This window comes from Sphaerodactylus townsendi, linkage group LG04, assembly GCF_021028975.2.
Source record: "Sphaerodactylus townsendi isolate TG3544 linkage group LG04, MPM_Stown_v2.3, whole genome shotgun sequence".
NCBI classification, from domain to species: domain Eukaryota; kingdom Metazoa; phylum Chordata; class Lepidosauria; order Squamata; family Sphaerodactylidae; genus Sphaerodactylus; species Sphaerodactylus townsendi.
Genome location: NC_059428.1, coordinates 142005373 through 142033190, shown reverse-complemented (window position 1 = coordinate 142033190; position 27818 = coordinate 142005373). Strand labels below are relative to the sequence as shown.

Genomic DNA, 27818 nt, shown 5'->3' with positions numbered 1-27818 from the left:
TATGTTCTATCCAAAGAGTTCAGCACCCAGGTTTATATCTCCCTTCCTGACCGCCTTGTTAATCTAGTATTTGGGACCGTGCACATACGAAAATTCCGAGCTCTAGCTCTCCAAAAAAATCCCCAAACCATTTCAGAAGCATGAAGTGAAAGCAGCCCAATTTCTTTGTGATGTTGCACACGTTTGCAAAATTATTGTGGCAAAGGTAACACCAGACAGCTTCTGAAAATCTTATGACACAGTGAATTTATTCATCATTAAAAGTTCCCAAAGATTTAATTTTTTTTCCTAAGGATTTTTACACACTTACCAGTGACTTGAGTTGGAGAGTTACTTTTTCAGATATCTGAGCGGGAGTGCAGTACCACTCGGTTTGTAAAACTGGGTACATTTGCAACTGTTGTAGAAATAAAAAGGTAATGAATGTCTTCCGCTCAGGGCGTACAAACACACCAAACAATACTAGTTGCATGTGCTAGCTGCTGGATTTCACACTGTACATCTCATATGTTTGAAAACAACGCTTCGGTTTCCACTACTGTTTCAGCATTATTTTAAACAAAATCTCTGGTTCTGTGACTGGATTTTTCAGGTAATTGTACATCTCTAATCCACTACATCGAGGCTGGAAATTTTCAGCCTCCAGATTTTAAGCAAGGGATTCTCAAATGTCTGACCACCATCCAGTTTCTCAACACTTTGGTTATTTAGCAGCTAGATTTTCCCACCCTGGAGATTTTAAAATGTGCTCAAGATCTTTTTTAAACAAACTTTTGTTGCTCCCTGAAATAAAAACAGAAGCGTTGTAGCAAACCATGTCAATTCCACTGGATCTTTTTCTCCCATAATGACTTAAGCCCAACGTCAGGTGAGTTTCTTAAGGTCTGAGATTTTCCTCTTTACCAGTGGTTATTTGGGAACTGATGGGCTAGTAAAGCCACACATGTTATGTGGGATGTTATCTCTCCCCACCCTTACTTTGTTTAAATAAAAAAAAGTTGATTTCATCTGTTCCCAGAAATGACAACTACAACCCCTTCTAGTGTTTCTTAACGTGGGTAAATAATGCCCATCTCTCGCCTTTCCTCTGCAGTGCTCCATGCAGTTAGTTCAATTCTGTTCCCACCATTTTATGTTTACAACTTTGATCTTGATGAAAGTTTCAGATAAGCCCCCCCCCCCTCCTTTGTTGTTAGTGTTTAACAAAAGATCGTTAAGCAACCCAGACAATTGAATATTTGTGCCCGGCCAGTTGTGAGCGTGCCGCTGGGCAAAGGTTGATTCTGCCTTCTCTTCTTACTCGCAGGGTTCGTGAAGGATATTCGCCAAATGCTTTGAACAGATTTACAGTGGGGTTGGGCAGAGGTAGAGCCGGGCTTGGATCTCTGGCCTGTGTTTAGCTGGCTGCCCAACCAAACACATGCAGGGCATTTTAGCCTCGGTGACCTTAGTGCTTGTAGGTGGTTTGCACTGCTGACCTGTTAAATCAGAGGAACAGCGCCCCTTCCGCACTTCCAGGCAGCAGCTTAGGAGATCCAGCAACGGCAAACACAATCTTGGGCAGAGGTGTGGGCGGATGCCTCTCAAGATCCTTCTTCCATCCTGTGCAACCCAGAGTTCCTCAGCTGTTCTGCTTTTTTGCTTCCCTGTCACAGTCTTGATATCCTGTCCTGCGTACTTGGGAGGGGTCACATGGAAGGGGGGGGATGCCCTTCTTAGAACAGGTTTTCTTGAAAGGCAAGATGGTTGTGCCGTGTTTCTTGTCTCTCTTCTTCTTTCTGCATGTTCTGTTTCTGAGAAAGGAATGTCTTCGGAATGGAATCTACCACCCTTTAAAAAAATGCTTATACAGCCCTCAAAATATTTCAGGACTTGACCCTTCCAAAACCTTTACATCCCTGCATCCATTCGTATGCAGAGCAGATGTGTTTGGTTTTCGGCCTGCGTTGAGTCCTGTTCTCTTTTCAGAGGGTAGCCAAACAGTAGAACTGTTAGATTTGAGTAGCACCCTAGAGCAGGGGTGTCAAACGCTGGCTTTCCAGATGTTCATGGATTGCAATTCCCTATCAGGGGCTGATGGGAATTGTAGTCCATGAACATTTGGAGGGCCAGAGTTTGACACCCCTGCCTCAGAGATGAACACTATTTCTGGGGCAAAAGCTTTCTCAAGTCCAAGTTGCCTTCATCAGATCTGAGCAGGCATGGAGATCTCTGAGTATTTTTATCATGGGCAGAAGGTGGGAGGGTGGTTGTAACGAATGATACTTTTTTGCTGAATGGAGGCTGGATCCCTTGTCTGCTGCACTACTGAAGATGCAGGCAACATCATGCAGCCCTGACTGGAGCGCTGCATTGGTGTGTCTGTTGCGGCGCATGTCTCAGCTGCTGTTGCACCTAAGTGTTTTGCATAGGTGGAACAAGGAAGTAGAGAATGTTTGAACATATGACGTGTGCTAGGTGTAGACCAATAGTATAGAGCCAGCTCTACTGGGGCAGCCCTCCTTATGTATTTGAAATACGAAAGCAATTCAGCTTTAGCTGCACGTGGGAAAGTTGGCTTTCTTCCCTAGCTGCGCATGGGGTTCCATTGCCCCACTAGGGCTCGCCAATCCGTGCCTTAATGCTGCTACGGAGAACACTGGGGCGCTTAAGTAGCTTGTGGAGGTCCTAATCAGAACGGGAGGGCCTTCTTGCCCCCCCTCCGGCCGCTCCGCCTCCCTCTTCTCTCTTGAGCCAGATAATCTCTATTGAAGTAAAGGCCGAGAGCGCAGGACATTTGTGTGGGGCAGCGGGTTAATTAAGTGGATTGCACTGATTTGGTGGGAGGGGCTTGATTGTTCTCTCAAAATCCAGGGTCTACCATTGTGAAGGAATATTAAGCTGTTGGGGGGGGAGGGGGTCTGTGCACCTTGAAGAACCCACCAATTTCTATGGGAAGTCACTGTTTTTTCCTGTTTTTCCTGGTTTTAGTTGCTTGAGAGTAGGGTCCTACAATTGGATGAACGGGAGACGAACCCTGTTGGATCAAACCGGGGGCCCATCCATTCCAGCATCCTGTTTCCCCGAAAGGCCAGCTGGAAGCCTAGGGATGCTCGCAAATGGTAGGGCGTAAGTGAAAGCCTTCTCCCGCACAGAGGCACGCTTTCTCTCAAGATCAGCTGTTGAGGCTAATAGCCTCATCCAGAGGCCTAGGAAGTTGTAATGTATCGGCGTAGTATTCGTGCGGATCCCAGCAGGGGTGGTGGTGGTTGTTGTTGTTGATACAAAAACAGTTATACACAGCAAACAAGATCACTATGCTGGATTTTGTATTAAATCACACGTCGGACACTTCCAAAGCATCTAGAACTGTGTGATGTATCGACGAATAATGCGTGCAGAGCCGAGTAGAGTGGCTTTTTGCCGCTGACATATGGTGATTTTGTCAGCACCGATTGTTTTTAAGTGCCGTCCAAGGTCTTTAGGCACTGCACCCAATGTGCCGATCACCACTGGGACCACCTTTACTGGTTTATGCCAGAGTCTTTGTAGTTCAATCCTTAAATCCTCGTATCGTGTAAGTTTTTCCAGTTGCTTTTCATCAATTCTGCTATCACCTGGTATTGCAACATCGACTATCCACGCTTTCTTTTTCTCCACAGTCGTGAGGTCAGGAGTACTGTGTTCTAAAACTTTGTCAGTCTGAATTTGGAAATCCCAGAGTAGTTTTACATGTTCATTTTCAGTGACCTTTTCAGGTTTGTGATTCCACCAGTTCTTTGTCACAGGCAGATGGTAGTTGTGGCACAAGTTCCAGTGAATCATTTGAGCAACAGTATTATGCCTCTGCTTGTAGTCCGTCCGCGCGATCTTCTTGCAGCAGCTAAGTATGTGATCTATTGTTTCTTCTGCTTCCTTGCAGAGTCTGCACTTGGGATCTGTAGTCAACTTTTCAATCCTGGCTTTGATGGCATTTGTTCGAATTGCTTGTTCTTGGGCTGCAAGAATCAAGCTCTCAGTTTCTTTTTTCAAAGTTCCATTTGTGAGCCACAACCAGGTTTTTTCCTTGTCAATTTTGTCCTCAGTTTTTTCTAGGAACTGTCCATGGAGAGCCTTCTTTTGCCAGTTTTCTCTTCTGCTTTGCACTGTATTTTTACAGTATTCACTCTTTGTCTTTTGCACTTTGAGCAGTTTTTTGCTGTTGGCTTCCATCAATGTTGGTTCTTCACTGTTTTTCACATAATTTGCCAGTGCATGTTTCTCTTCTTCCACTGTTTGCTTCACTTGCAGAAGCCCTCTACCTCCTGATTTTCTGGGTAGGTAAAGTCTGTCAACATCACTACGCAGGTGTAATGAGTAGTGGATTGTCATCAGTTTTCTTGTTTTTCTGTCCAGATCGTCCAGCTCTGCTTGCTTCCAGTTCACAATTCCAGCAATGTATCTGATGATGGGTATGGTCCTGGTATTGATAGCCTTGATCATATTCCCGCCATTTAATTTTGCTCTTCAAAATTTTTCTGACCCTTTGGACATATTCTCTGCTGACCACGTTTTTCACATGTCCATGCTTGATATTGTCCATCTGTAGTATACCCAGGTATTTATAGGCTTCAGGTTGATCGCACTTTATTGTTTTTCCATTAGGCATCTCTATGCCCTTACTGTCAGTAATTTTCCCTTTCTTCAATGCCACTGTGGTGCATTTGTCCAAGCCAAACTCCATACTGATGTCATTGCTGAAGATTCTGACTGTGTTGGTCAGTGGCTGAATTTCAGTTTCTGGTTTTCCATAAAGCTTTAGATCATCCATGTACAGCAAGTGGGAAATTTTTGGTGAATTTCTTGCAGTTTGATAGTCCAGGTTTGTTTTTTGTAGAATTGTTGACACTGGGATCATTGCAATGATGAACAACAGTGGTGACAGTGAGTCACCCTGGAAAATTCCTCTCTTGATGTTGACAGTTCCGAAGCTTTGGGTGCCTGCAAACAACTCAGTTTTCCAGTGTTTCATTGCATTTTGAGTAAACTTGCTAATATTTTCACAAACCCCGATGACATCCAGACATTTGATGATCCAACTGTGTGGCAGTGAGTCGAATGCTTTTTTGTAATCAATCCAAGTTGTGTATAGGTTTGTTTTTGCGGCTTTTGCAGTTCTCCAGTATCATTTTATCAATCAGAAGCTGATCTTTGGTGCCCCTACTTCTTCCTTTATTACCTTTTTGTTCTGCTGGCAAGATATTATTTGTCTCCAAGTAATTTGATCCTCAATTATGCCTGTCAACCATTTGAACATTGTAGGCAAACTTGTTATTGGCCTGTAGTTTCCTGGTATTGTCCCTTTTGCTGAATCTTTCTGTATCAAATATGTTTTCCCAGTTGCTATCCATTCACTGATGTTTCCAGTTTGCAGCATTTCATTGAATTGTTTGGCCATTTTTGAATTCAGGCTGGTCAGATATTTGAGCCAAAATCCATTCAATTGATCATTGCCAGGTGATATCCAATTCTTGAACTTTTTCACTTTTACTGATCATTTCTGTTGTTATTTCCAAGTTTCTCATTCTGTTCTTTGAAAATTTCTTTTCAAAGTCTTTTATCCACCCAGCATTTTTGTTGTAGCCTTTTTCTGTTTCCCACAAATCTTTCCAAAATGTATTTGTAGCTGTTTTTTCTGGTTTTTCATTCTGCACAGCCGCCTGCTGATTCAGACTCTGGTAGAACCGCATTTGATCAAATTGGAAAAGTTGGTTTTGTTTGTACTGGATGACTCTAGCTTCATATCGTTCAATTTTTCTGGCTGTTGCTGTGATTTGTTGTTTCATGATTTCAAGTGCTTCTTCAATTTTTCTTGTGTTCAGCCAGTATTTTTTTAATCAGGTTATTCTTTATTTTGACATTTTTCAGGTTTTGTTCCTTCATGTTCTTCAGATTGCTTGCATCTGATCATAGGCTCTTGATTTTTAACTCCAACCTGATTTTCCATTTTGGTTTTCCGGTCATTTTTCTTGCAGGCTTCAATTTTTGTATCCCCAATTCTTGTGTTACAATCACTGCTGTACTGTATGCAAGCTGATTAGTTTCTTCCATTGATGTTACCTGGACAGTTGTGAGTGCAGCATTCACATCTTCCATTAGGGGTGCCAGATGTTTTCTTGGTACTGTTTTCAATGTTGGCAGTCTTTGCTTTTCTTCCTTTGATGCAGCATACGTCAACATTTTCTCTTTAAGTTCTTGTTGCCTTGTGGTCAATGTCGCAAGTGTATGAACAATGACCATAGGTTTTTCATGCAAAATTCTGGCATTTTCTTCTGGCTCAAAATGTTCAGTGGGCTCAGATATTGTTAGAGCTACAGCTGTCTCCACAGTTGCCTGTTCTACTGTTTCATGATTTTTCCTTATTTCTTCAAGTTCGACTTCACTAAACACCTTGTTCCTGGTTATGAATTGCCCCTGGTCAGCAAGTCTCAGTTCAGTTACAGTTGAATCTGGATATTCGAGTTTCCACAGCCGGTACATCCGTTTTTGGTAGCTACGCTTTTGGGGTTCTGATTTATGGTAGCAGTTCATGACAGTTCGATTCTCTGACATTGAAAATTTTTGCCGCTTTTGTAGTTGTTTTGCTTCCAGTTGCCCTGCAGGCCCATGCCCTGGTTGCTCAGCAATGGGTCCTGGTTCCTGTAGCCCACTTGTCGACGGATGCCCAGGTTCACCAGCATCCGCCGCGGTCCTTATTATCCTGGGCGACAACCGAGCCAGTATAGACTTCTTTTGAGTTTGTTTCACCATATTTTAATGGGTTGGGTGCACTTAGTCCTGCTCCTCAATTGAGACCACTCTGGCGTGGTTGAACCTGCTCGTAGTTTGCACTACCACCAGCACAGCTCTCAACATCACAGAAGCACTTAAGCCCTCTGCCAATGACCAGGCGGCACCCGGTGGGCGGGGGGGATGGTGATGATGATGATTGGTGGTGGTGGTAGTAATCTAACAAGAAGAGTTCCATGGAAGCTGGCTTGACCTCATAAAAATATTACCTGCCTTGGACATATTTTGGACAGTGCCAGCTATAGCTCTTTTAAATATAAACGCAGCTACCTGGGAATTCTCCAACTAACAAGCCTAAATGGCTACCTGCATGTATTGTGTTCCCTCCCCTTCTTAACCACATGGTGTTAAAGGTGAGAGTCTACCTGCCTGCCTGCAGAGCAAAAAGCAAGGGACCTTATCTGAATTTCTTTTTCAGTAGCACCCATAGGCCTCAACAGGCCTGAACCTCTTCAAGAGGCTTTTTTTGTGGCAGTGTTCTTAAAATGATCTTCAGTGTCCTCTATCAGTTGAGAATTGACTTTTCTTTTACCCCACCTTCATCTTAGGCAACACACAGCGAAACCCAGTAACAGTTCAGCGTGAACTTGGATTCTGCAGCTTTAGAAGGAAATTGCTGTACAAATTGGTTAGCTTTACAGAGGACGTTATTTTTTTTGTGGGGGTGGGGGATTAGCTTTCTGGAACATACTTAAGCACTAGTTTTGCAGCGCATAATTATATACATCTTCCTGTATAAGTGATATTTATAGTTGCTTTAAACTAACTAGGTGTTAATTCAGAAGGCTTAGGCACCAGTAACATATCTGGTCCCTTCCTTTATTTAATCTTACCCTTCCCACAATTCGGTCTGTTGTTGTTGTTGTTTTCTCCCTGGGTAGGGTTTCTACTAATCAAGGAATTTTCTGTGTCAGTGGAATGACTTAGCTGTGACTGTGGGTGCTCATACCACTCTGCAGTGCTGGTAGAAACACACCCTATTGCATGGGGCATGGTAAAGTCTCAAGTCTGGAAGGCAGGAGGCTGTCTTTACAGAAGGTTGGGGGTAAAGATGAAGCCCCCACCCCCTGAGGAAGGATTCTGGGTAGAAAATATTTACCCAGTCAAGCTGTTGAGATCCCGTGAAGCAAGGGTGACTCTGGCAGTGATTTTTTAGGGACTTGAGTTTTCTCCATCTGCTGCTTCATGAGGTCTTAACCTGGGACCTTTTACTTGCAAAGAACGTCTTCTGCCCATACACAAGAGGCTTTTTCCTGTTGACCCTCCAAGCTTCCGGGCAGGGAACCCTCTATAACAGGGATCTGCAACCAATTGGCCATGCTGGCGGGGGCTGATGGGATTTGTAGTTCATGAACATCTGGAGAGCCGCAGGTTGCAGACCCCTGCTCTATAAACTCTGTATGCTACAGATGGCCAGTACAAACCTATGTATGCCAGTAGAGTAGCATAACCCCCCCCCCTCCCCCATGACTGGTTCAGGATAAAGGCACTTGTAAGTACTATCACCTATTCTTGCTCAGTGCTAGAAGGCAAGGATATTGGGCCAGGTGGCCCGGTATTTTGAAGTACTCGGCTACTTAACATTGTTCGGGTTTCGGTTTATAGAGATTGGATTCCAGCGGTGTAAGTAAACCTGGCTAGCATCAGCCTCTGGCTGAGCTCCTGTGCTTAGAAACAGTTGCCACTAATACCTTGATGGAGCAAAATAAGCACATTTCCTTTGAAGACGGGAGGTCGGCACCGCAATTCGTCAGGAGATTGCAGTAAATTTTCAGCTAGGCAGGTGTTAATGGATTGGATTCCCTGTGCTTTTAATTAATGTGATTTATATGGTATTTAATGAGGAGCGACAGAGCTGATAGACACGTTTAAATAGTTTTGTTTTGATCACCCCCTCAGCCCCACTGAACTGCTAAGGCAGGCGGCTTAAGTTACCTGTAAATCATTTTGCGGGAAGCTCAGAAACCAGTGAGAGCTGGGAAATGCGTTGGACCTGAGCTTGCTCCTTTACACAGTTCTTTGGAGCTCTCTCAGCCCCACCCACCTTACAGAGTGTTTGTTAGGGGGTGCGGAAGGGAAAGGAGAGAAGGGGGGATATAAATCCAAACTCCTCCTCCTCATCTTCCTCTTCCTCTTTTTCGTCTTCTTGTTGCTTCCTACTTGTTTGGGTTCTAATGCAGGTATTTGGAAAAGGGTCGCAAGATGGTACCGCTTCAGACTACAGGTCGGAAGACTCCCAGCGTGTGGTCATAGTGCCTGTTGTGGCAGTAGTTGTAGCTCCACCTTTTCATTCCCACATTAATTTTTCACATTCAGGACATGACTAGCTCACCAGCCCCTAACCCTACATTCTGAATTGGCGTAGCTCAAGGGTTCGTTCTTCCTGCATTATCCAAATCGGCTCTTAGCGATAAAAATCACTCTGATGCTACCACATCTAAAGGCTGTGGGAGGGTCTTAAATTCTTAGTCAAAATCTTAGTGGAAGGCACCGTTTTCAAGCCGTGCGTTCACTCTTCTCCACTGCTTACATGTTTTTATTTATTTTATTAGATTTAATATGTCTTCCCTCCCCTTTCAGGCTCAATATTTATTTCTTTTATTGGATTTTATAGTGGTATCCCAAATATCTCGTCGTTACGAGCACAATGTAACAAAGCATGAGGCTGACGTTTGTGAAGACCGGCTGGTTTTGTAAGTGCTTGTTCTGTGAGTTCATGTGCCATGCTCACAAGATTCTGCCTTCTAGACTAGCTTCACGTGCCTTTTATTAATTCCCTCCCCTCCACAAAAACTGCTGTTCTAGGCATCTACACTCAGTAACCCCGGCATTCTAAAAATGGCGGGGGGATTGCAACACACATTAGAAGCTGCCATTTGAAGATCAAAATAGGGCTCTCAGACAATACGATTACAGAGGCATTCACTTTTGTGAAGGTTTTCCCTTTGGGCTCCCCCCCCCCCCCAAAAAAAAAAGAAGGCTCAGGGTGCTTTTTGGGAGTCAGAGTGAGGTCCAGGCATTGAAACATAACCCCGTTAGGAATTAACACAGCAATCGATTAAATTAGTGCAGTTAACCAGTTAAAGTGTCTCGATTGCAGGCTAAAAATAGAGAAGACAAATTGGAGCCGGACCTCTGGCATTTCTCTTTTGTTGGTGCACTGCCTGCTTGGAGGGGGGGGGGGTCTGACCTCCTCACCCTCCCTGCTGGTCTAGGTGCCCTTGGGGTGCACCAAAATCAGGAGCAGCCAGTGAGAGCCAGCCGATGAGTGAAAATAATTGTGCAGAACCATTTTCCTCTACATTGCAAAAAAGAAATACAAAATTATCCATGTTCTTAGGGAGGGGAGGGCGTCATGTAAGGCGTGAGTACGTGAAAGAGTCCATAAATACGTTGGCAACTACAGGTTACAGGTGTAAAGTTGTTTTTACTCATTCTCCGGCCCCAGGGAACCCTGGAAGCCATAGCTGGTATGTGTAGTGTTGACTACCATCTAATTCTAAGTTCTCAACTGTAGTACAATCCTTAGAAGAAAATCCATGACAATTATGCTGGTCTCTGTGTGTTAGAGCTCGTGCTAGAGGCAGGCCCTGCCCAGTCATAATATGATTGAGAATAGCATTATACAGCAGCCTTATTTCAGCTTTGGGGCAATGAGGAGAGGGGCATACTCCCCTGGGCATCCCGAAGGGACTTGAAGTTTGGGCATTCAAAACTTCTGGCCAACACAGACTGGGCAATGTCTGCTCTTTCCACCTTGTGGCTCTGGGATGTCTAGAGGACCATCTCTGGCTTTTGTCCTCTGCTTATCCAGTGGGTGACCTGGGTGACTTTACTTTTTCTCAGAATTTCGTCGCACCCCCGCCAGCTTCACGCCAAAGCAATATGCGATAAAAGCCGTGATCTTTTCCAGCTCAGCTGTGTTTCGCTTCCATCGATTGGGGGTGGGGGGGTGGGCAGACAAAAATAGAAGCTGAAATCCGAAAACTGACTTTGTAGTAAACACAGGTTGTGTTTATTTGAGCAAGAACCGTCTCCAACGGTTGCGACAGAACTAGTATCATATTTATTCGTCTGGATCAACTTGATAACGCTGAAAACACTGAGCACGATTCATGTTTTTATTAGGGAAAGCTGGCTTGTGGGGTGACATCCAATCTTGTTTGCTAGGCAGGCTTTGTGTCAGATGATAAAATTAATGGTTTTTGAAATATGTCACATTTAAGAAGAAGAGGAGTTTGGATTTATATCCCCCCTTTCTCTCCTGTAAGGAGACTCAAAGGGGCTTTCAATCTCCTTCCTCCCCCCCCCCACAACAAATACCCTGTGAGGTGGGTGGAGCTGAGAGAGCTCCAAAGAACTGTGACTAGCCCAAGGTCACCCAGCTGGCATGTGTTGGAGTGCACACGGTAATCTGGTTCACCAGATAAGCCTCCACAGCTCAAGGGGCACAATGGGGAATCAAACCTGGTCCTCCAGATTAGAGTGCACCTGCCCTTAACCACTATGCCATTGCTGCTCCTGTTTAAGTATAAATGTGTCTTTGGCCTCTTAATTCTGATAGCACTCCTGCAGACTTTCTGTTCTTCTTCCATAGTCTTCTTAAAGGTAGCCAGAGTTCATTCTCTTTTCTCTTTCCCTGTACCCCCAATTAATGGACAAGGTTAGCAATTGAGGACATGCCTCGGAGGGTATAGGCTGCCTCCTCTGTTATACAGGACATTCTTCTTTGTTATACAGGACATTTGTCCTGTGAGGACTCCTTTTCTTTTATTTTTATATATTCGATTTTTAAACCGCCCTTCCCCGAAGGGCTCAGGCTGCTGGGTTGTACACCAAGCCTTGTGGGAAGGCCAACGAGCCAAGTGGCAGCCAGAGGGAACTAGCGAGTGAAATCTTGGTCTCTGCCCTGCTGAACGCCACCCTGACGCGTTGCCTTGTGCACGGTTTACACCCGAGGAATCTGTGCTGGCAGGATGCAGAACTGGTTGGAGCTGTCGAGCTCTTCCACCTGGATGTGTTTCAAAGGAATATGTGTAGGCGTGACGGCCGCGATGTAGGTCATGGGCTCCCACCCACCCCCAAATGATCATGCTCATTTATTTTGCCTTTTAATAAGGCAACTTGAGTATTGATCTGGTGGGTTCTCCATTCTCGTAGTTTGTGCTGGGAAGATCCCCTCTGCATGGCTTTTGATCCCCTTGTCAATCGTTCAGGTCTTCATTCCTCGGTCGCTCAGTGATCGTTGTCTTGAGGAAGGCCTAGTTATGAGTACCCCCCTGCTGTTTCCTTCTGAACCAATTAGTGTCTCGCATGTGACAAAGTAAAAAGTTCCTTTAGGCATCCTAAAAAAACCTGGAATGATAAAGTGGCTACCATAAATCTGTTAGTTTCCAAGGCACTGCAAGACGTCTGTTTTTCCGGAAAACTGTTTGGTACTATTTTCTTTAGTTCAGCTGTTTTTCAAACTTTGTTCAATTCTGAGAGGTTTGCTAGGGGAAAGTTTTGTTTAGCAGCAAATGCTGCAGCTTGTATACATTCCCTTCTTCCACATCCTTGTAATTTACTAGCTGCTGTAGCATATCATTGTCCGATCCTACAGGCAGGATTTTTTAGAAACGATGGGAAAATAACACTTGCTTTCCCCCTTGCACAGTTTCTGGGAAGTGTTGAGCACTGTAGGATAATGCACTTTCAATCCACTCTCAGTGCGCTTTGCAGCTGGATTTCACTGTGCAGGAAAGCAAAATCCACTTGCAAACAATTGTGAAAGTGGATTGAAAGTGCGTTTTTCTGCATGTTCGGAAGGGGCCTCTGAAAATACCCGAGACCATAACTCCGGCTGCTTTCCCCCTTCCGTATGTCCTATTGCTTCGACTTCAGTGTGTTTTTTTTACGTGTACATTTAATTTCTTTGTTTGCTGCCCTCCTGAGCTACCCAGAGACACCTTTGCTGAGGTGCAGATATGAGCTTGGATGCTGCGGAGGTCTGTCAACTGCCACGGAACCTGTAGCATTCTGAGGGCAAACGCCGCACCGGCTCGACCGTTCACCGCTTGCCGCTGTTCATAACCATAACGAAATACCGCGACGCGTCCAGTATGTGTTCCTGTGTCTCCAGCCTCCTCTCCCACTTATCTCTGGCTTGATAGACGTGGGTACAGTAAGACTTTCGGGGCTTCTATGTAGGATTTTTTAAACCTCCCGTTGAGTGAGTTGTTTGAGTGTAGAATCATATAAAACCTATTACCGGGGTCAGTTTCCAAATATTTATGTATTTACTTATTGCTTAGATTTGATAGACTGCCCACCCCCGAAGGGCTCTGGGCAGTTCACAGTACACATATTAAAACTAGACCAAATAAAACAAATTACAATAGCGTAAAACCAGAAATACCAAATTAATATGCAAAGATCAGGTGGCGAGAATAAAATCATCACAATTTTCCTCTTCCCACATGCCATAGTGCCAAAGAAACACCTGGGGGAAAGGAGGGTGTAATTTACCCTGTTTTTTCCCCACCAAAAACTGTCTTTCAAAATGTAAAAATCAGTGATTTACAGGGAAGCTGGGAATAAAAAGACTTGAGTAGTATCTCATAATGAAGCATAAGAGTGCTATTTAAGACAAGGTTTAAAATACCATTTTAGCTGTCTGCAAAACTCTTTCACAATGTTTTCTGATTAGTGTGTTACTTACACAGGAATAGCTGAGTCAAGGTTGTTGCAGCCGGACAGAAGTTTTTGCGCAATTTATAGGCGAGCAAGTCTTTATTGTAGGGCAAGTTTTCTTGGATTAGAGCCGATCGACACTACTGAGACGCTATTCTGTGAAAGCTTACACTAGAGTAAAAACCCGTCTCACTTAGCTCAAATTCTCCTCTCTGTAGGATGTGAAAGAACCTATTCTACGTTTAGAAATATGTGCACCGAATCAAGAATTAAGCTCAGGCTATGCAAGAATACAACGTCAAGTCCGTGGTTCTCTCTGCTTAGAGAATGAATCTTGAAATAATGGTATACTTTCAAAGAGATATGTAAATTAAATGACAGAAGAGCCTAATTTTCTCTGTGGTACTGTATGAGACGGAACAGGTTACAGTGCTTGCTTACACCTGTTTTTTAGGAAGAGCCAATTCGTGTTCACATCACCCATAAAGCCAGGAACAAATTCCTGTGGGATTTCAGTCACATGTTCAGCTGCACATGTGTTGAATGTCACATGATAATTTGTGGGGTGGACCCTCCATTCACATAGCTTCTGGTACACAAATGTTGCGACTGTTTACATTCCCTCTGTTTCTGTGGAAAGGACGCTGCTTTTAAGCCCAGCCAGCAAAATCTTTCTTTTGTTAGCGCTACAGGTTCCGTGGCAGCTTGCATTTTTAATCTCCCCCCACCTCTATACACACATATGCGGTCTCTCTCTCTCTCTCTCTCTCTCTCTCTCTCTCTCTCTCTCCCCCCCCCCCTCCCCCCATTTTCCCAACTTAGGGTTGTCATGGCTCGTAACAGCATCTCTGATGCTGGACAGATTTGTTAAATTATTGTTGGAACGAAAACTAAGGCACATACAGGATAATCCTAGGGAGAATTATTCTAGCCCCGGCTCTCTGAAATGGAACAGCTCTGCGTAGTGTTGCATTGTGATACTTTTCAGTTTTGTGAACATCTATTTAGAAGTCCATAAAGTTAAACTTTGGAAAACATTATGAAATTTGGAAGAAACGAGTCTGACTCATGTATCCCAGGGCTGATTTTAAGGCTTCGTGTGTTCTTAAAGTAGTAAATTTTGATCTGATGAGAAAGTGGGTATTGCCTAAATTTCCCTTTTCTTGCACCATTCTGGAAAACGCCCCCCTGATTTTGGAAAACACTTCTGCCCACCACCAGTGATGGCAAAATTTCTTTGCTCAACCCAAAATGCCTTTTTCACATGGATCTACAGCATAGGTTCTAGTTGTTTCTTAGAGCACAGTTGGTATATGATCACGTACAAATATCAGATCTAGCCTCTGAGGAAAAGGAATCATTAGTAACCACTGCGGCATATCATTTGATTTTTTTTTTTTAAGGCCAGTAAGAGAGAGCCTTCATAAAATCAATCAAAGCAACACTGAGTTGTGTTGGTTCAAAGCGCTGCGTGTTTCTTTGCTTGGGCCCATCCTGAAAAATTGGCACATTCTACTCACTCTGCTCTGTCATCTGGTTCCTTGAGACTGGAACAATCCCACTGCTGCGGTAGCATCATTGGAAAAAAAAGTATTATCCACCTTTCCTTCTGACACTTAAGGCAGACCACAAACTTAAAAACCTGTGTAAGGCATATAATAAGTAGATCAATAGGACTGGATTACAAAGTCAGAGAACAGTGCAGTGAAAACAGGATAGCGGAGCAGGCCGTGTGCCCACTAGTGCAAAAACAACACATTCAGTGACTGCGTGTGGGGCTGGTTCCCTTCTTTTTCCTGATCTCCTGGTTCCTTAAACTGAAGAATGAGTGATCCAGCCGCTCACCCAGTGCTCTTTCCTGCCCCTTGGCAGCTGCATTTGTTGCTAATAACAATGGTTCTGGTTCCTTCGCCCTCGTGGCCTTAACTTCCAGGGGTTCTGAAGGCCAGAAGAGAGAGGAAGAGAACCCCAACGGAAGACCTCCCAAGCTAGGGAGTCATGCTTTGAGGACAGTGGCCATAACCTGGGTGGGTTAACTGCTTCTCTTGCAACTCCCTAGGTGATGTAGCTGACTGTCAAGCTGGTTGGGCCCAGTAGACAGATGTTAGGCCTTCTCTTTGCCACTACATTTCTGAACAGGTAGGAACAGTCTCCTCCTGTGCTCATCATGAGCCGACTCGACTTCTATGTCTTCAACTCAGGTGAGATCTTACATTCTTAAGCTTCAGGGGACTGTCGTTAACGCCTTTCTTGTGTGCCCAGATAGACACAGGCCAGGTAACAGCCACTACTGGTACTCTTGCCAGAAGGTCGATCCAGTTGTGCCGGAAGCGTGCCCAAAACTGCAGCCTGAGGGGTTTCCCCTCTGAGTAGGTCAGGCAGGGTTCTGGCAGAAAACAGTGTGATCTGTGGGTGGCAGATGTGTGGTTTTGGTTTTGCTGAACTTCTTCTGGTTTGCATCTGCGGAGGACCGCTGAGAAAGGATGCTTTTGTAGAATCAGCAGACATAAACAATGCGCGTGGCTTTCACGTAAGCACCACAGGGAGCAAAGCTCCTCCCCATAATAGCAGGGGACTCGTGTGCATTGTTTAGTGCCAGGGAGCCTCTAGATCAGGGGTGGCCAACCTATAGCACTCCAGATGTTCATGGACATCTGGGGTGCCATAGGCTGGCCACCCCTGCTCTAGTTGCTTTGGCCATAACTGTTCTCAGAAAGCACCACATGACAGGAAATCAGGGCAGTGAAACCTTCATTTTACAAGAGGACCCTTATTGGTCAGGGAAACAGGGAGACCTGGGATAAAGGGTTCATTTCCCCTTTGCTGGGAACGGCGGGAGAGGGCAGCCCTCAGTTTTCTCAATAGAAAACTTGGAAATTTTGGAGAGCGCTGAAAGGAAAGCCTCAACGAAATAGGTTTGTCTTTTGGAATGAGTGAAATAAATTTTAAAGCAGAGTTCTGTTTGGTCACAAACACGTTGCTTGTTCCGCCCAACAGCATAATGGTTCTTCTAAAAGATATAACAGTGTTTTCAAGAATGTGTTTATCGCTGACTGATTTTGTCCGCAATTTAAATGCTGTGAGTCGTTGGAAGGTACTGCTTTTTAGCCCCGCCCCCCCACCAGCGAACTATCAAAAAGAGAGAGAGAGAGCTCATAACAGCCTTTTTCTCTAGCCTGGCCTGGAGAATTTAGATTTGATTCTGATGCTGGTTTGTGCTGTTCGGTTGAGATAAATTGCCTTATTTTTAACCCTCACGTAATTAACTGAATTTGAGTAAACATTCCAGTGCTACTCAGGGGTGGTTACTATCTCTAAGATTTACGGAAGCTGTATTACCTTTGTATTGTCGAAGGCTTTCACGGCCACATTCACTAGGGTATTGTGGGTTTTCCAGGTTGTATGGCCGTGTTCCATTAGCATTTTCTCCTGACGTTTTGCCTGCATCTGTGGCTGGCATCTTCAGAGGATCAGAGATCATCAGGAGAAAATGCTACTGAAATCACAGTCATACAACCCAGAAAACCCACAACATCCTACCATATTACCTTTGTTGAGTCACAAGTGGGCAGGCCTCTGCATTTTCTCCAGAGTAACTGGGGCATCTTTGTTCACTCTGCCTCTGACTGGATTGCCCTCTGGACCAAATTTTGTTTTTCTGGCACACCTTGGCACTGGTGTTGGGGTGCTCTGTACTGTTTTAGGGAGTGGCTGCTCTAAATACATGAAACGTTTCTGATATTGTTTTCTGTTTTCACCAGGCGTTCATCTGGGGCTTCTGGGTGTATCCGGGTGGTTGTGGGGACTGTTTTCTTTGTGACTTGTGCGCAAAGGCCACTTCAAATCCTTTTCTTGCTCTTCATTTGAGGCAGGTAGAGATGTGTTTATTATCCGCCTTCCGTGTAAGCTCGGGAGCGGAAGTGGGTGTGAACCAGGAGCAGAGGTTGAGTCTGAAATGAGAGTATGAAACGCAGCGCCTGGGCCTTTGGAGGGGGATACGAGAGAAGAAACTGCCTCTTGAGGAAGGCTCTTGCAAGGCCCTGCAGGCCAGGAGCTGGGAGGAGGGAGTGGAGAGGGCACGTAATCCCCTTAATGAGTGCCTAATAATAAATGTTCTATCACAAGCGGGGCTCGGCGAGAGAAATGAATCTGTGTGTGTAAGAGAGCCATGGAGCTGCACTGTCAAGGGTGGACGGGCCTGCAGCAGAAAGCTCGGCAGCCGGGCTCTCCCCCTGACAGGGGCTGCAGCAGGTGGATTTGGGCGCACGGCTGCCTACGGTGAAGTCCAGCAGACCTGTTGGAAGGAATGGTTCATTTCATTTGCTCAGCGTCCACTCAGATCAGCATCTCTTTCTCGTTGAGGTTGGCATGCGTTGCAGCCCGGTGGTAGCTGCAGAAGCGGCTCTTGACCGAGGCTCTGTCCCGGGTGCTGAATACACTTTGGAAAACTTGTGTGCGGAATGGGAACTGGGAACAGACCACCGTCGAAACGCCTGGTAGATTTCTTGGCGTATCGTGCAGCCGGGAGGAATGGGAACCCAGCTGTATAACTTGATGTGGTTTTAATGTCATTAGCGCGGGGTTCGATTTGCATGAACGTAAACTTCTGTAGAGTGTTGATGTCTGGTTATGACTGTTTTAGAGACAGGACAAAAGGAGAATCTGAAATAAGGTATTGATTTACGTTCATAGGATATATTTATTATTCATTTTTTTAAAAAGAGTTTTTCAAAAAGGCAAGACAGAGTTAGGGTTAGTAATCTGGCAAACTTTCTGTTTGTCTTTCACTGTTTGATGTGAAAGGGAGATAAAGCTAATATGGAATATTGATCTGAATTATTGTTGTTGGTAGCTGATGTGATGCCACTTGCAGCTTCTTCTTCCAAACGGCTCATACGATCCAAGTTACTGATCTATTTTCCTTCTCCCCTTCCCCTCTCTCTCCATCCTCGGAAGCTGGAGATGCCGACGACCCACCAAGGATCACTCAAAACCCAGTCATCAATGGGAATGTAGCAATGGCTGACGGCCACAACAACACAGAGGAAGACATGGAGGATGGTGAGTTACCATCCTGTCAAATTGCAGCTGGCTTGTTTTTCTGTTTGTCCTTCTTGGAGACGAGTATCTTCTGTGGTGACTCGGACTAACGCAGAAGAGGTAGCCCTGGGAAGCTGCACGCTGCAGAACATATGGCTCACATTAAAAAGATGTACACACGCTTCATCATAGCATATTCTAGTGGCCTTCATTCTCTGTGTAGTTCATGGCAAGATATCGCACCATCTTGGAAGGCCTGTAGGAGTCCTCTTCTGCCTTTCTAGGTATCCACATAGAAGTAGTCGGTTGTATCCCAGTTTTAATTGTTGGATAGTCCCATGGGTGGCTGATGGAAGGCCCTAGACCCAGGCCATCTCAAAGTCTGCAGGTCAGGAAGCATTTCTTGCAAAGTATTTTGTACTATTTCTGTGTAGAACAATACCCTCATGTCAGGTCCAAGCCTTACAGAACCACCGTTCTTTCCCCCTGCCTTCTGTTGTTCAACTGTTCTAAGTTTCTGCAAGGCCCCTTGGGTGAGTGGCAACTAAAAACATCTGACAAATAAAAAAGAGAGCAACATCTGTGCCTCTTGCCCCTTTTTTGGTGCTTGCATTGGAACCTCAGGGAGAACCTGGCAAAGCACCGCCTGATGCTGTCGGTTCCACTGTGCCGTATTTTGTCCTGTAATGTGTCATCCCTCATTGGAGAGCCAGTGTGGTGTCGTGGTTAAGAGCAGGTGGATTCTAATCTGGAGAACCGCGTTTGATTCCCCACTCCTCCACCTGAGTGGCAGAGGCTTATCTGGTGAACTGGATGTGTTTCCGCATTCCTACATTCCTGCTGGGTGACCTTGGGCTAGTCCCAGTTCTCTCTCAGCCCCACCAGCCTCACCAGATGTCTGTTGTGGAGAGAGAAAGGGAAAGGAACTTGTAAGCCACCTTGGGTCTCCTTACAGGAGAGAAAGGTGGGATATAAATCCAAACTCTTCTTCTTCTACTGGTGGAAACATCCTGGATGCTAGTGGGCTGATCAGAGCCTCTTTGCCTGCAGCCCTGCTCTTTGTGAATAAACCCAGCCTTTGGCCGCCTGCCTGCCTTGCTGGAGAGCAGAACTGGGGGTAACACTCTGCACTAGGGAGGTTGGGCTGGGCTGGGCAGGACAAGTGACTTGTGGCTCTCTCCTTGTGGCTGCCACAGCTCAGCTGGAAAGGTCCGAAGCCCTGGCCCTTTTCACTTGGCTTGAACGCGTCAGCTGGTGGGGAAGGTCTTGTCGAAGGCTTTGGACTCGCTCACTCCTGGTTTCCCTTGTGGAATCCTGTCTCCTTTGAGAGGGACTCTTCCCAGTTACCTGCACTGTGCATGGCCGCCCTGGCGCCTTAACGAGAAGTCATCTGGCTTGGGAAAACAGCAGCATGCTTCCTAATTGAAATTCATTGGGGTGGCCAGAAAAGGCTAAGTGCTCCGTGATCAGAAACGGGGTATTTGAATCTCTTTCCATTTGACTGTTCTTACACATGCACACACACAGAGCATTGCAAAATGCCTGAATCAGCTGTTGGAAAACGCAAAGTTGCCCATTCATTTGTCAGTGGACGCTTCTTTGAAATAACTGTGTTTGGAGGGGGGGAGGACAACAGGTTTGTGCGCAGGTGCCCCGACGACACTCCCTTCCGCTCTGTGTTCCATCAGGAGTGGGTCAATCTTTACACACAAAAAAGACATCTCTGTTTAGTTTATTGCCGGAGATCCCTGACTGGCGGGCTTGATACCTTGGGTATGAAGTGGATTTGAAGTTTCTCTCACTGGGCTGTTGTGAAATGACTGAACGCATCCCGTAGTGCATGCACCCCCCTCTGCGCTGTCAACTATTCTTGGAGGCCAGAGAACTACTATAGTTCCAGGGGTGGTTGTGCATCATCACAGGTTTCTATTTTTTTCCCCTGGGTTTGGGGAGGGCTCCTTTGTGCAAGACAGTTTCCAGCATCCCCCAGTTGTGGCCCAGTTTCACATTCCACTTGTTCTGAACTGGCACGCGGTGTCTTTTTGTAACCCAGGATGCTGCGTTTTCCAGCAGTGGGGCTTAGCTGCCTTGTTTGTAACTTGCTTGGCTTTATTATCCGCTGCGATAATCCCTGATTCCGAGGCTGCGATGGGCCTGCACATTTTGTGCCCAGTCATCTGCACCGTTTCAATTGTTCTGCTGTAATCTGTTTGTTGAGCGAGGTGGCGTGCCCTTTTGCTGGCCGATTCTCTGGGTCGCTGCAAGCCCGGTGCAGATGTGCGGTCTACTTTCAGGCTCCTGTTGCAATGGTGGCAGGGGAGGAAAAGACAAGGGCAACCCTTGGTCCTTTGGCTACAGGCCGGTCTGTTCATAATTCCTTGTTCCTGTGCGTTGGCTGCTGCATGTGGCTTTTGCAAAAACCTGGCCTGTTTTTCTGAATGGATGCAGCTCCCATCTTTCAGTCGGGCTCCTGCGCCAAAGATCCATGCAGCCCACCCGGTCCATTCTTGCACGGTTGGCCTGAAGATCAGACTGGGAGCCCCTTCTGCCTTTGTAGACGCTGGAGCTGACTTCACTGGGGGTAGCCCTGTGGGAGCCACTAAAAATAGCAAGCTTATAATAGCAGGAAGTGACATAATCTCAAAACCACATGACAGGAAGAGGGGGGGCTCTTTTGTGATGAAAAGGTATCCTCTCTCTCTCACTGAATGATCTCATAGCCCTCAGAGAGCAGGGGGCATGACACCGTTGAGCAGCAGTGGCGTAGTAAGAGCAGGTGTACTCTAATCTGGAGGAACCGGGTTTGATTCCCTGCTCTGCCGTTTGAGTTATGTGGAGAATTCAGATTAGCCTGTGCACTCCAACACATGCCAGCTGGGTGACCTTGGGCAAGTCACAGTTCTTCGGAGCTCTCTCAGCCTCACCTCCCTCACAGGGTGTTTGTTGTGAGGGGGGAAGGGCAAGGCGATTGTAAGCCCCTTTGAGTTTCCTTGCAGGAGAGAAAGGGGGGATAAAAATCCAACTCTTCTTCTTCATGCATTTTAGCAGCATAAGCAATAAACAGTGCTGGTTCTGCAAGGATTCCCAATCCAGCTGGGGGGACTCTGTGACCCAGTGGAGGGTCTTAGCCCATAGGTTGAGATCTGCTGCGTCTGACCCGTCTGCCATTGTTCTTTTGATTCCTCCCAGACACGAGCTGGCGGTCTGAAGCCACGTTCCAGTTCACAGTGGAGCGTTTCAACCGGCTGAGCGAGTCGGTCCTCAGCCCACCCTGCTTCGTCCGGAACCTTCCATGGAAGATCATGGTGATGCCCCGACTGTACCCGGACAGGCCGCACCAAAAAAGTGTAGGATTCTTTCTCCAATGCAATGCGGAGTCTGATTCCACGTAAGACCTTTCAGATCTTTAGTATGCTTTCTGGCAGCACGCCCACCCGCCTGTCCCTTTACCCAAAGGCTGGAGCAGGAGTAGCAATTGATTAAAATGAGAAAAGCCAACCAGTCGCTTGAAAAAGAAAATCCTTTATTGAGGAGCGTTGCTCAAATTCTGGATGGTTGGCTGCACCATTTTCTAGCCTGCTATTTGCTCCAAGTGCCGGTTGCTTGTGACCACCACAAGTACCTTAGCCTTCCTCCCCTGTTTCCTTAAGATCTGCTTGCACTCAACACAAGCAGCATTAGTGGGCAAGGAAGGCACTACATGTTGCGTGCACTCACACAGAAGGAAGCAACGTTGCGGAAGGCCTGGCATGCCCCTTGCAAAATCGAGCATAGACCTCTGATGGTTTAGCGTTTCCAGAGAGCAAAATATGAGTAGGCGAAGGGGCGTTTCTTCTGCTGGTCCAGCCCTCCAGTATAGGAATGTGCAGTGCTCTGAGTTTTGCAGAGATTGTCTGTTGGACAGATTGCTGACCCGGAGCTCTGTATAGACCAAACCTGGTTGTAAATTGCTTCAGGCTGTTAGCAAAAAGTGTTGATTTGTGCTGGAGGTTCTTGCGACGGCAGTAGTTCCTCCGGCGGTTTTTATGACACCTCCTTTTGCCACGAGGTGAAAAGCAGTAGTTGTGCTCTGTAAACTGTGCCTCGGTTTCTAGCACAAGCCCCTTTGGCTGGCGCTGCTGCAAATTCTTTCCCTCAAACCAGCATGATGTATTGATTAAAAGCAGGTGGATTCTAATCTGGAGAACCGGGTTCAATTCCCCACCCTTCCACCTGAGTGACAGAGGCTTATTTGGTGAACCAGATGTGTTTCCGCACTCCTACATTCCTGCTGGGTGACCTTGGGCTAGTCACAGTTCTTCAGAGCTCTCTCAGCCCCACCTACCTCACAAGGCATCTGTTGTAGGGAGAGGAAGGGAAAGGAGTTTGTAAGCCACCTTGATTCTCCTTATAGGAGAGAAAAGTGGCGTAGGAGATTAAGAGCTCGTGTATCTAATCTGGAGGAACCGGGTTTGATTCTCTGCTCTGCCGCCTGAGCTGTGGAGGCTTATCTGGGGAATTCAGATTAGGCTGTACACTCCCACACACGCCAGCTGGGTGACCGTGGGCTAGTCACAGCTTCTCGGAGCTCTCTCAGCCCCACCTACCTCACAGGGTGTTTGTTGTGAGGGGGGAAGAGCAAGGAGATTGTAAGCCCCTTTGAGTCTCCTATAGGAGAGAAAGGGGGGATATAAATCCAAACTTCTCCTCCTCCTCCTCCTCCTCCTCCTTGTTGCTTTAGAGCTATGGCATCCCCTGAGGCAGTCCTCAAACAGAAAACCCACAATATTTGAACACGGGACGTGTGTTTTCCAGATACCCAGGGACTGGTTTCCTATCAGTTTCTACCAGCATGGCCAATTGGCCATGCTGACAGAGGCTGATGGGAATTGTAGTTCCTGAACATCTGGAGAGCCGCAGGTTCCCTACCCCTGGTCTAAGCAGTTGAAACAGAGCCTCTTCACCAGTTGTTTCTGTTCCGCTGATTATTGCTAATTGCCCATGAGTGCCGAAGCAAAGGTTTTTAATCCAGGGGTGGAAAAGACTGGGGACAAACTCTTTGCAGCTCCCTTCGACTCAGGTGTGGAGGGCTACCCTTTTAAATTTTGCAGGTCATGGTCTTGTCACGCTCAAGCCGTCCTCAAGATAATCAATTACAAGGACGATGAGAAATCTTTCAGCCGCCGGATCAGCCATTTGTTCTTCCATAAAGAAAACGACTGGGGCTTTTCTAACTTCATGTCATGGAGTGTAAGTACAACTGCTTGCCGGCGGGCACACGTGGAAGGTGTCCAAGGAATGTCCATACAGGTGTCGGGCACGTGCATGTGGACCGTTGAGGCCAGCCCTCCCAAATCTCTGTATATCACAGGGATTGGGAAGGGGCATTCACAACAGCTCGAGTTTGAGCCTAGATTGGTTTAATTTTTTGCTCGCCTCCCGACGTCTGCAGTAAGCAACATTTGGACTAGTTTATATCAGTGTTCCTGACCCCTAAGGGCCTGGCCTTTGGCGAGCAGGGAGCTCCCTCCAAGCCTCCCCCGTCCCCACCCACCAAAGCACAACAGTATCACACTGTTGGGGAACATTTCCCAGTTGGTTCATCTCCCCCCTCCACCCCCTGTCCATGGCAAATGCACGAGGCCAAGGAAAACAGCTGAAATGATGCAGGACGTAGTGCGCCCCCCCCCCCCCTTAACTTTGCTTTCCTGGTTGCATTTGCACAGCTGTCTGACTCTCAGTGCTGGCTCAGGGCTTGTCCTTCAGTAGCTGGGAGTGGAAGAAAGTAGCTTGCATTGATTTGCAAAAAAACCCCAACCCCTGTCATCTGTAGACAGCAGGAGACGCGTTCCGATCGCGTTCAGCATCGACATTCAACTTCGGTGAATGTGATGGATTGTGGTCAGAGTTCCTCCCTCCCCTCTCCTCTGAACAGCAGCTTTCTAGATTAGCCTTAATTTCCTATTGGAGGGAGGGGGGTGGGGAAAAGCCATGAACAGTCCGAAAGGTTGTCCCTTGTTTGATTTTTAATGTACTCTGTGTCGATTTTTTTTAAAAACAGGAAGTGACTGATCCAGATAAAGGGTACATAGAAGATGACAAAGTCACTTTTGAAGTCTACGTGCAGGCTGATGCCCCCCATGGTGTGGCGTGAGTAGCTTTTTCTAAACACCTCCATCTGCCACACAAACACAGTAACACCCAGCGTGGCATAATGGTTAAGAGCAGGTGCACTCTGATCTGGAGAATTGGGTTTGATTCCTCGCTCTGAGTGGCAGAGGCTTATCTGGTGAGCCAGATGTATTTCCGCACTCCTGCGTTCCTGCTGGGTGACCTTGGGCTAGTCACAGTTCTCTCAGAATTCTCTTGACCCCACCGACTGCACAAGGTGTCTATTGTGGGAAGAGGAGCTTTTAAGCCACCTTGAGTCTCCCTATAGGAGAGAAAGGTGGGATATAAATCCAAACTCTCTCCCAGGACCAGTGAGGGAGGCATGAATTAAGATCACACACACCCCGCCCTTTTAAATGTGAAATTCACTAGGCAACCTTGGGCCTGTCATTCTTCTTGGACTAGCCTACCTCGCTGGGTTGTTGGGAGGATAAAAACGGGGCAAGGAGGACTGCTTCTCTAGTAAGCAAAGGAAAGGGCTCCGTGGTACCGTTCCTTCCTTCTGATTTCAGTCACATGGCATTTGTGCAAGCATAGGACCTGGGAATGTGCTCCTGCACATTTGTTCATGTTTGGCCAGCTGCTGAAGCCTGACGTTGGGAATGGTGCCCGTGTATTCCGATAGTTTCACGTTTGTGAACCAGAAGTGCCCCTGATGGCTGCATGCGCATGTTTCCAACCTGCTCCGTGGCTTTTTCTAGGTGGGATTCCAAGAAGCATACAGGCTACGTGGGGCTGAAGAACCAGGGAGCCACCTGTTACATGAACAGCTTGCTACAGACGTTATTTTTCACAAACCAGCTGCGGAAGGTAAGCTCGACCTCGGTGCTTTCCTTGTCAGGACACGGGCTACGCATCTGAAGTTAGAATAGAGAATCCGCTGCTTTCCAGATGTTCAGTCCGAACATGGCCATGCTCGTCAGCATGGCCAATTGGCCATGCTGACAGAGGCTGATGGGAATTGTAGTTCCTGAACATCTGGAGAGCCGCAGGTTCCCTACCCCTGGGCTAGAAAATGGGACGGGAGGAGATGAACCCTCTGTGTAGCCGCGTGAGGCTGGCCCATCTGGTATTTTCATCGCGGGCATACAGTGGTTAAGAGTAGGTGCACTCCTAATCTGGAGAACCGGGTTTGATCTCCCCCGCCTGCCACTCAAAGCTGCTGTGGAGGCTGATCCGGGTGAACTGGATTGGAGCTTGTGCACTCCAACACATGTCAGCTGGGTGATCTTGGGCTAGTCACAGTTCTTCAGAGCTCTCTCAGCCCCACCCACCTCACAGGATGTTTGTTGTGGGGGAGGGAAAGGAAATTGTCAGCCCCTTTGAGTCTCCTTACAGGAGAGAAAGGGGGGATATACATCCAACTCTTCTTCCCGGGGGCCAGATCTGTAAGGAGATGATGTCTGATTCAGTGATTAAAGGGTGGTAAATAACTATGGGGTGGCTGCTTTTACCACCCCACTTTTCCCGTTGTCTGGCTCATACTGCCTCCTAGTTCCTTGTGCTGCCGTGTCCAGCCCAGAACAGCTGCACAGTCACTGGATACTTGGGCTGAATCATTCCCCCCACTTCGTTTGGAAACAGTAACCCAGATCAATTCTGGCAACGGGAAGGGGCAATGCAGGTGTTATAGCAAAGAGTTGAAAGGCAGGTAAAAGCAAGAGGTGGGCTTTCTCCTCGATTTTGTACCTGGCAGCTGCTGCAACTTGCTTCAGAAAAGGCGCAGAGCCCGCGCTGAGCCTGCAGGGCCAATGGCTGTGTTGAACGGCGCCTGTGCCCGAAGAACTTCAGACTAGCTGTCCTTCTCTTGGGTCATGGCCTCTTCTTGATGATGTCTGCCGTGGCTGGCCATTTCCAACATGTTCCTGTCTGACATCAGGCTCTCTTCCTTTTCTCTCCTGCCCTGTACTCAGTCTAAATATATTCGTCCTCCTCTTATTTAGCCTTTTTGGGTAACTCTTATATCAACCAACGCTCGTCACAGCCGTCTCCTGCCTCCTCTTTGGGACGCTGCCCAATATTTTGGTCCCGGAAGGCTTTTTCCGGGGCGCAGCGTTTGCAGAAGAGGAAGCGCTGCTCTCCTTAGACACTGTGAACTGCTCTCTGTTGACAAATAGATGGCACAATTTGCTTTAAGAATAAGTGGGAATCCCAACGAAAATCAGGAGCTTTGCCGGTTGTTCCCTTCCCCTTTCCCACCCAAATGCCATCTCCAGCTGATGCTTCTTTGAGTGTGCAATTCGCGGTGTCTGCTTTGGTTCTGCGGGTTTATACCGAGCAGCGTGCCTGGTCCCCTCGCCCTGTCATGATGGCTCCATGGTCTTGCAACAGACCAAGTGGCGTAAGAAATCTCCCTCTCACCACATAACTGTTCTCTGTTTGTCTGGAGCCCACCTTGCTTATTTTTCTCAGGTTATTATGCAATAAACTGTTCTGAAGAGTTTTATCCCGCCCCCAAGATCAGGGAGTGCCATCCGTGGCTTCTGTCTGACTTTCCAGTTCTATTACGTGCACTCCCGTTGTTTGGCCAAAAAGAGATTCTATATTGTTTTGCAGTCCTTTCCCCCACCCTGTTTAGGCTGAGTTATCTTCGGTTTGTTGACTGTTATTAGGAGAACTTATCTTAAAATATTGGGGGGAACTCCCTTTTATTCCTGTTTCCTGTCTGTCCTTTATATGCAGCCACAACCAGTCAGTCAGTCAGTCAGTCAGTCAGTCAGTCAGTCAGTCAGTCAGTCAGTCAGTCAGTCAGTCAGTCAGTCAGTCAGTCAGTCAGTCAGTCAGTCAGTCAGTCAGTCAGTCAGTCAGTACCTTTTATTGGCATAGAGTAAACACAAATTAAAATTTACAGTTATTGTAGACTTAACATTGGAATAAAATGCTTTGTTTTACTAATTTAGCAGCCTTTGGAGCAGACCTCTTGGGCCGACACTAAAAATTTTGCTACATCTAGGGACCTCAGTGGACAATGATCACAGAGCAAAAAGTAGGTCTTGTCCTTGTCGGAAAGGAGAGAACAGTTCCAGATATGAGGATCTGCATGGAGGTTTCTGAGCGTGAAGTAGCTATCGCAGTTCAAGGCACAACCAATCTTTGTGGTATAGGCCACAGAATCAAGGGTTATGTTCCTTCTAGACACTTCTTTCTCC

The 27818-nt window shown here is 46.6% G+C and overlaps 1 protein-coding gene across 1 annotated transcript in view; it reads left to right on the top strand.

Annotated features, from left to right (window-relative positions):
- USP7 (ubiquitin specific peptidase 7) overlaps positions 1-27818 on the top strand; it is a 56559-nt gene that overhangs the window by 8383 nt on the left and 20358 nt on the right. Inside the window, exons 2-6 of the mRNA XM_048492972.1 lie at positions 18436-18540; positions 21709-21907; positions 23610-23748; positions 24560-24648; positions 25371-25479. Of these exons, the coding sequence (XP_048348929.1) occupies positions 18436-18540; positions 21709-21907; positions 23610-23748; positions 24560-24648; positions 25371-25479 (641 nt within the window). The remainder of the gene's footprint in view (positions 1-18435; positions 18541-21708; positions 21908-23609; positions 23749-24559; positions 24649-25370; positions 25480-27818) is intronic.